We start from the raw sequence: 9,715 nt of genomic DNA, 5'->3' as shown, positions 1-9,715 counted from the left end.
TGAATAGAATAATATTTTGAATGTGTGTTTTTCTTCCTTGTCTTTTCTAGGCTTTCAAGGCAGTCCTAGCAGTTTTGGTTTGGAGAAAAACTTAAGAACTAGATGTGATGGCACATGCCTGTCATTCTATACTTAGGATGCAGAGGAAGATTACAAGTTTGAGGCCAATTTGGCTAGAGAATAAAATCCAGTCTTTAAAAGTGAAAATATTTCAATGAAATACTATATACTTCCATAACTGTGAAAGGCTTAATATCAAAACAGAAAAATATTAGATATCAAAATGATTCCCCATCCACTTTGAAGTGGAAAATGATGTCCCCACCTTTTCTCAAGTTCAAGATATGAACAGAAAATTAGAAAATGAAAACGCCAGTTATAGATTTCACAAATATCTTGTACAACAATCTGTAATGTTTTATTAGAATTAGCTATCAAAGACACTGCACCTTTCAAGTCTGTGACTGAATTTAGCGATGTTCAACAGTGTTTTTATTACGCTAATGCTTGATAATATTTAACAGGGAATTCAATTACTTCACATCAATGTTTGCCAATACATTATTAACAATTCTTAAATATTTTAAATCACCCAACCTAGATGTACACAAGGCTTACTCTCAACTCTTGAAGACCGAAAGAAACCTAGGCCCTGAGTCCAAGTGTCTAACCCACAACTACTACATCATCACTGGTGAACTCATAGGTAGGCACTTCCAGGTTGAGAGGCGCAGGGCCCTTCCTGATCCTGCCAGAGGCGTCATAGTGTGACCCATGGCAGGGGCAATAATAGCCACCAAAATCTCCTGCATTTGCAATGGGTACACAACCAAGATGAGTACAGACACCTATCAGAATAACCCATTCAGGTTTCTTTACACGCTCTAAATCATGCTGTGGGTCCCTTAACTGGGACACTTCAACGGCAGCTTCCTGGTCAATCTCCTTCTTGGTTCTATGGCGCACAAACAGAGGCTTGCCTCTCCATTTAAAAGCCATGTTCTTTCCTTCTGGAATATCAGACAACTTGATCTCGATCTTCGACATGGCCAGCACATCAGCAGAAGCACTCATGCTGGAAACGAACTGGGAGACCACATTTTTGGCTGCATATGCAACACCCACAGTAGTTGTTGCCGTTATCAAGTAAGAGAAGCCTTTTCTAGCCTCACTGCTCTCTTTAGAAGATTTTGTGCTATCGAGAACTTCAGCGCGACGATAGTCAGAGAAGTCGGGCACCTTGACATCTGTATGGGAATAACGAACAGAAGCAGGAACTGCAAAACAAACAGGTAAAAAAAAAAACAAAAACACAATTAAAAGTATGTCCTGAAAGGGATACACATCAGCAAAGACTTCTGAGTTATAATGGCAAATAACACAATAAACAGATACTCAAGTTAAAAAAAGCTATTGCTTACATAGACTATCCAACTACACTAATTAAACTGAGTTCACCTAACAAGTTGCTGTGTGATCATCTCAAGGCAAAGCCCTAGCCTTATATCCCTGCTATGTGCTTCCTGCAAAAACAACTAGCTAAAGTTTGTAACATACTAATTACAAACTAATTACAAGACAATAAGTCTTCTGTGATTTGTTGGTATACTTTACAGAAAACTTAAGGATTGTTAATTTTAGATTCCAGAGCATAAATTGATATTACTGTATCTTCAAAGAAAGCCTCTAGCATCAGAGAATAACAACTATCAGAACAGGCAGCAGCGCTCAATAAAATCTGCAATGTAATTATTAAATTGAATATGGGAAAAAAGGAGGTAATTTTTATATTTCTTCCCCCTTCAGTAGAGTAACAATGCCTATTTAAAAAAAAAAAATCTTTCTTTTTCATACTGTGGACTCTTTGAGTGGGGCACTTTTCCTGGAGGTCATAAAATGGGCCAAATGTTTGTGACAGATGAAAAAACATTTAAGAATATTTACTGCTTACATATACTTTGAAAGCAGAAGTGGAATGTCCTCTCTCTCATGCCATTTGTAAGTAAGTATCTGACAAAAAGAATGAACTTACTGGTATGATTCTTCAACTATATTTAGAAAGTAAATTTCCTCACAAAATATAATAGATGTAACAATTATACGTATGAAAATATGTATCCTTTCAAAATGTATGTTTTAGGAACTACCACGACATTTACTTTTTTTTTAGGAAGAAAAAAGGGTGTTAAAAACCTATTTTCAGAAAAATAAATCTTTTCAAAACAAATATCTACTTATAACACACAATGCCACTGAAAGTGAAGTGTTACCTTGGTCTTCAAAGGTCTCATCCTAAGAGACCTTAATACTCAAATATTAATAATATTTCACCTACTTTTTACATGACTTCAAAGTGAGTGACTTTATTTAAGTCACGAATTCAAACTATCAAAATTACTTTTCCAACCCTATCATTTTGGGGGAAGAACTGAGACATGCATAGTGGCAACCTAAATTAGGACTTTTCGGACTCTCATGGCATTAATTACGTATTAATTTACCTAATATCAACGTGATGGCACAAACTGGCATTTGGAATCAAGAAATTACTTCCCCAAGACAATGCCTGAAATTACACTTAAAAAAAAAAAATGTATTGCCTACCTAAACCAGAAAAGGAGCCAAGTTCACAGTTCTACGTTCGACAGCACCCACAACCACCACCGCCTAACAATACAAGGTAACCAAAAACATACATCACCATTATCAACCAAGCAACCTTTAGGAAATTGTTGCAAAAGTCATCATCTATGTAATTTGCACAAGTTATATTAAGCACAGATGCTTAATTTAATTCCAACCTGATGCATGATTAGTTATCGAAGTATCACCTCAAAATAAAGGAAATCCAAGGCATGTAAACTTTTTGTAGTTGTAGAGCCAAGGCAGCTAGAAATCTGCATGAGAGATGCTCCTGTAATCAGACTTTTCCTCCACACACTTCCAATCCAAACCCACCCAGCCTGTCACTACCCATCTTTCCATAGCCACCCAGATACATTTTAATGTGCTGTTTATACATTGTCTGGTTTGGAAAATGCTTTCATGAAGCAGGCACGCCACCAATCTTTACTAGAAACCTTTGAAAAGCTGCCCAAGAAGGCAATTTGATTAACATGTAGAAAGGTCATAAACTCAACACCAAACCGCGCCAAGTAGGTAATACAATGAACAGTCATAGTATTTTAGTTTGTTTGGTATAGAGGAGAAAGCTATATGGATATGAACTACATTCGTTTAAAGTGAATGATATTTCTAAACTCAACTGTCTGTGTAAACTTGAAATCAAAATTTATTCTACCTGGAAAAGTGAAGAGTCAACGGCAGGAGCAGAAACCAAAGAGCCCAGTGCAGTTTCAGGAGACACCAGAAAGCTTTCTAGATTTTTAAACCACACGGGAATGGGAAGCACAGACTCAGATAAACTAGGAAGGGACCATGCTGCATAGATTCCCACTGTGTGGGTCACTTCACCTCTGGTGGTCTGTTTTCGAGAAAGAGTATCATTTACGTCTTCACGACTTACATCTTCACGACTAAGACAGACTATGAAAGCCTTAGAACCAGGTATCTGAAACCATTGCCAAACCCCTACAGTGGAGCTGACCTCAGGGCTGTTTTTGTTTATAGGGATGGGGCTGCTGGGGAGTTATGATGCTGAAAAGCAGCTGTACCAGTACACTGACAACTTCCTACATTTTTTTTTTTTTTTTACAATTCCTATTTTGAACACTTATCGTCTAAACCGTGCCAATGGTTTTGCATAGAATTCTCTCATGTAAGGCTCACGACACCCATACAAAACTGTGGTAACAAGGAGGAAACTTGCCCAAGGTCAAATTCTTGTAACCAAGAGTATCTCCGTCACTTAGCCGTGATAGAGAGAGGCCAATCTTAAAGTTAACCAAGGAAGTCAGGTGTAGCCTGAGGAGGGAACTCAGACCAAAGTGCAGACAGGCTCCTGACGCCTGGGGGGTGCGGCCACTGGAGCATCCCGGCCGCAGCCGGCCACTGTGCGCCCGCCAGCTCCGGGAGGCGCTCGGCCTGCCAAGGTCGCTGCGGCCGGCACTCTATATCCCAGCACACCGCCCTCCGCCGCCGCCGCCCGGGACCTGGAGCCGCAAGGAACGAGATCGGGCACCCCGAAGTCGGCTCACCATTCAGGCCCACCGCGGCCACCAAAGGCCGGGTCGCGGCTTGGCCACTCAGCGACTCGCGGCACAGGAAGGGTCGTTTCGCGTCCAGAACAAGTGGTTCTGAGGTGGCGGGCACCGCGCCTTGCAACAGGGGCCGAAGCGCGCCCGCCACCCCGCGGGACGTGGCCGATAGGACGGGCGCGAACGGGCCCGAGCGGGCAGCGACCGACAACATGGCGACAGCTGCTCCAACCACCTAGTCGGTCACAGGGACGACCTTCCGTTCGAACGCAGGCCCGAAGAGGAGCGGGAGGCGCAGGATTTGTGACGTAAGCGCGACGCCGGAAAGGGAGTTTTGCATGGCTAAGCGAATCCGGAGGATCGCCGTGTTGGAGGCGTGGCTACGGGCGCAAGTTGGGGGCGGGACAGGAAAGGGCGGGGCCTGGCGCTGACTCTACGGTGGCTGACTTGGTTGCCCTACCTCTAGAGACGGGAGTCGGGAGGAATTTCTTGTGGTCCTTCCTTTTAGGGCAAAAACTTAAATCAGGGACGACTTAGGCATGAGAAAAAGTTATTACAGAATTAAAGGACAGCCTATTACTACTTCCTAACGCCTATCATCTAGAATAAATACCAGCCACTTCTTGTCTTTTGCTATGACGATTTTTATCATCTTATAACAAAAAAGCCAGAAATCTTTGTGAAAGGTTTGACAATGATAGTGGCTTACGATTATTCATCATTTACTACGCTTTGGATTTCGTAGTTTCCTTCATTGCTCATTTGTAATTATGATCTTTATAAAATAACACTATCGATACCCCCATTTTACCAGTGAAGGACCTCGTCCTTAGACACCTTGCTCAGGCATGGATTGCCAGCAAGCTGTGGAGTATTGTAGTCACCTGAGCTTCTTTCTCTGAACCAGTGGGTTTCCCCCAAGTGATATTTTAGGCGTTACAAAAGGAGGGAACTCTCAATCACTTTCACATAGTGAGAAGGCTGCCAGTCTTTTAACTTCTTTTTCAGTTCTGATTACACTAATAACAGAGTCTCAGTGTGATGCTGATAAACATTAATCCCTCTTATACCTGAAAATCTCCACTTTTCGAATTAGAATAAACCTTGATTTCAAGTTCACACAGACAATTCAGTTTAGAGATATTTTTCACTTTAAAAATTGAAGTTCTCATCCATACAACTTTTTCTATACCAAATACTTTGCTTATTCTTTTAGGGCCTAAAAATCCAGTAAAAAATAAAAAATAAGAATTTAAACAGTGCGTGCTCTGACATAATTGTGATATGATGCTTGTATAATACATGGACTCTAGGACCTTGGCTGGTTTCCAAACCTTTGGAAGTATAAAACAATGTAGTTGTGTTGTTTTAAGACACTGTGTTATAGTAGCAATGTAAAACTGAACACAGGAGGTCTGTGTCCTCACATGAGTCCTCACACAGAGGAATGATTGCAGGTGTTCTTAGCCAGGGAAGATACTTGCTGGCTAGTCTGGGTCCTTTCTTGTCATTATCACTTCGTTTGGTTATGTCCAACTCTGATTTTGAGCATGGGGCTTTGGGTTGACACAATTCTACGATGCTGGACCCACTGTTAAACATAGCAGGATGCAAAGAGGCACCAGCCACCCTAGTTCCAAGAATATGAGCTGTATCCTATGTCTTCTGAAATCTAGGGAAATGAGTACTGATGGACAGAGAGCAATGTAAGGAGACTACTGCAATTGTTATGTAGCAATTTTCTCCCAGCTGAAACAGCCCATTTTGAAGGAAGTGAGCTCCTTGGGGTTCAGTAAGCTTTAACTTGAAGTATGCCATCCTGGATGGAGGTACTTTAAGACTTAGCAAGTAAACAACTCACAAGCCTAAGTAAATTCCTAAACCTACCAGTTCACAAGGCCGCTCTTTTCCAGTGTTATAAAAGCAGTAGGGGTTAGAGAAGATAGGAGACGATTTCTGAACAGCAGAGCTGTCTGCAACTTGTGTAGAGAGCTCCAGGATTGCAGCTTTCTTAAGTTAGCATTCGAGCTGCAGTGAGATTTTCAGTGAAACAGCGACACAGTCACCATGTCAAGCAATAAGCTCATTGGTTCACTGGGCTGTATGTCTGGAGAACCTTTGACTTGCTTTATTGGTGGTTCCCTACTTGTAGTGAGTAGGCATTTGTCCATATCTCACATAACAAATGGAAGTCCTCTTGTTGATAACTCAGCAGTAGATCTATGACCCTGGATGGCATGTTAAGCCAGAGCACACCCTGAAGAACATTAACATTCCTCTGTAACTGTTTTTTTTTTTTCTCAGTGAATAAATTTTTTAAACAATTTTTCCGTGGAATAGTAAAAAAATAGCAAATATGATTTTTTTTTTTACATCTATCTGGGGCAAAAGGGTATATTTTATAAATAAAATTTCACTAAAAACTAAGCAAATAAAAGTCAAATTGAATTGTATTACTTTAAGTACCATAACTTTACTTAAGGTTCCTATTTAGCTATAATACCTATAAACCACAGCAATGACCAGCATGGCATGGTATCCTTAAAGATGCACCAGTGACACGTACATCTTGGCAGTTACCACCAACTGCCTAATTGGACTTAAGGCCTGTTAAACAAGAGGGAAATTGTGTCTGATACGACATACATAAATTTTATAGGAGAGCCTACTACTGCCAGTTTCCTTAACAGGTATACTTCTTAACTGAGTTCTAACTTCTTATTCTTATACCCAAATGTGTGCAGGTAAGTGCAGTGCTTAGTCCTCATCAAAGAAGCTGCTTTATGAAGAAGAGAGAGACTGTCTTAGTGATGAAACACCATGACCAAAGCAACTTTGGGTGGAAAGGGTTTATTTGGCTTACAGTTGCATATCACTGTTCATCATTGAAGGAAGTCAGGACAGGAAGTCAACGGAAGTGGAAGTGGGGGTGGACCTGGAGGCAGAAGCTGATGCAGAGGCCATGGAGGGGTACTGCTTACTGGCTTGCTCCTCATGGCTTCCTCAGCCTGCTTTCATTTAGAATCTGGGACCACCAACCCAGAGGTGGCTCCACCCACAATGGATTGAGCTCTCCCATAATAGTCGCTAATTAAGAAAATGTCCTACAGGCTTGCCTAGCACAATCTTATGGAATCGCTTTCTCAAGAAAGGCTTACTCCTCTCCAGTGGCTCTAACTTGTATCAAGTTGACATAAAACTTACCAACAGAGACCATTACAGAAAGCCACAACTAGTCAAAATTCAGAGAACAAATGTCTTTGGGGTACCCAGCCACAATTGAAACATCCATGAAGCAACTATTATATCAGAGACTTGGAAAACATTGCAAGAAGGGGTACAAAGATTGCAAGATCCAGAGGACCAGAAATCTGCTGTAAAATTGTGTCTTCTGGGTTCTATCAGAGAGCTACATCTGTGAAACCTCAACAATGTGGCTGAGCAAGACCTAAACAATGACAACAGATGATGTGCTAATGTGGATGGATGAAATCAAATAGAGCCCCATCCCTAGATAAAGAGGTATAGCCAATTAAAACCTGCAGAGAGAAGGAGAATTAGTCTTTTCTAGAGATGAGGACCACAGAATAGTTGCTTAATCTCGAATGGTCAGTCCTTAAAAATAGACATAGAAGCAGTGCTAAACAGACTCATCATCTTGCACGTATATTTTTATTTGCATATAAATGTATTTGTGTGTGTGAGAGGGGGGCTGGTAATAAAGAACAAAAGGCCACAAATTTGAAAGGTAGCAGGAAGGAGAACATGGGAGGCGTTGGAGAGAAGAGAGGAAGAAAGAAAATAATGTAACTATATTTTGACTAGAAACAAAAAGGACAATAGTATAAAAAGATATCCAGTTCAGATAGAAAGATTAAAAAGAACTTAGCCAAATTCGGGTCACTTTGAGCCTACACAAAATGGCAGCCAGCTAGCTTCTTTACTCATTTCCCAGTTTACAAGTGGGAATGCTGTGCCTTAAGAGAAATTCTCTTCATCGGATTAATATTGAGCATCTATTATGGTGCCACATCTTGACTAAAAGCTGGATACTGGAGCCTGACTACAGTCTACACATTGCACCAAGCTTGGACGCTCTATCTATGGAGATGAAAGTCAGGCAGGAAGAAGAACTAGAGAAGAGGCCATCCCACAGTCTATCTCCTTGCACAAGTTCCAAGGTGACTGAGGATGCAAGATTAAGGATGAGAGGATTAACTGTTACTATGGTAAGATACCACAACAAGAGGTAAGGTATGGAAGACAGGGTTTATTTTGTCTTACATTATCAGAAGGATGGAGTCTATCATGGTGAAAAAGGCATGAAAGCAGGGACATAAGGCAGGTTGTGAAGTCAGAATTCACAAAGATCCCACTCCATTTCATCCTCACACAGGTGGGAGATAGAGACAGATAAAATAGAAATAGAGGTAGGGACAAAGATAGACAGAGAAACAAAAATAGAGACAGAACAATAGAAACAGAGATAGAGAGGGATAGAGATGATAGAGACAGAATCAGATGCAGAGAGATAGAAATATATATGTATTTATAGAAAGAGACAGAGAGAATCAGAGGCAGAGAGATAGACATATATAGACAGAAATATGTGTGTGTGGTTGTGTGGGGGGGGGTGTGGGTGTGTGTGGTGTGTGTGTGTGTGTGATATATTTCTTGGGATATCCCAAGAGCCAGCTCTTGCTTGCTGGTTTTTTGTCTCTTCTTTTTAAAATTATTCTAATAAGTCTTTGCTATATATGGTTGTACTTAAGGTACCCATCAGAGAGCACACTGCAATTTTCTAGTAGACACACTGAACAACAGAAAGTAAGTATGCACCATGATACATAAAGATCTGATGAACTAACACCAGCTGGTAGGCTTCTGAATCCATCCACTCATCTGATGAGGTTTATCAAAAGCCTCTGACAACTGTGCCTTAGGGTTGTAGTGCTGTGAACAGACACTATAACCAAAGCAACTCTTATAAGGACAACATGTAATTAGGTCTGGCTTACAGATTCAGTCCATTATCATCAAGGCAGAAGCAAGGTAGCATCCAGGCAGGCATGGTGCAGGAAGAGCTGAGAGTTCTACATCTTCATCTGAAGGTAGCTTCATCTGAAGGAGAAGACTGCTCCCACATGTTTAGGAGGAGGGTCTCATTGCCCACCCCACAATGACAAATTTCCTCCAGCAAGGCCACGCTTCCTAATAGTGCCACTTCCTGGGCCACGTGTATTCAAGCCACCACAAACTGTAATGGACTTGTTCACAGTTTCACATACTCAGAGTCAGAACTGTACCCAAGACATGTGTGTGTCCATGGGAACATGGCTTCTATTGCAGCTAAGTGTCTTAATTAGGGTTTTACTGCTGTGAATAGACACCATGACCAAAGCAACTCTTATAAGGACAACATTTAATTGGGGCTGCCTTACAGATTCAGAGTTCAGTCCATTATTATCAAGGCAGGAACATGGTGGCATCTAGGCAGGCATGGTACAGGAGGAGCTGTGAGTTCTACATCTTCTTCTGAAGGCTGCTAGTGAAAGACT

The 9,715-nt window shown here is 41.2% G+C and overlaps 1 protein-coding gene across 1 annotated transcript; it reads right to left on the bottom strand.

Moving 5' to 3' along the window:
• Positions 1-394: 394 nt before the first annotated feature.
• Uqcrfs1 (ubiquinol-cytochrome c reductase, Rieske iron-sulfur polypeptide 1) lies at positions 395-4,468 on the bottom strand. Its single transcript, XM_034511002.2, has 2 exons — positions 4,158-4,468; positions 395-1,277 (listed from the first exon to the last, which is right to left on the bottom strand). The coding sequence occupies exons 1-2, from the start codon at positions 4,369-4,371 to the stop codon at positions 667-669; spliced, it is 825 nt and encodes a 274-aa protein (XP_034366893.1). The 5' UTR covers positions 4,372-4,468; the 3' UTR covers positions 395-666.
• Positions 4,469-9,715: the final 5,247 nt, after the last annotated feature.

Source organism: Arvicanthis niloticus, chromosome 8, assembly GCF_011762505.2.
Source record: "Arvicanthis niloticus isolate mArvNil1 chromosome 8, mArvNil1.pat.X, whole genome shotgun sequence".
Taxonomy (NCBI): domain Eukaryota; kingdom Metazoa; phylum Chordata; class Mammalia; order Rodentia; family Muridae; genus Arvicanthis; species Arvicanthis niloticus.
The sequence above is the reverse complement of the archived record's forward strand: the minus strand, read 5'-3'. Positions and strand labels throughout refer to the sequence as shown.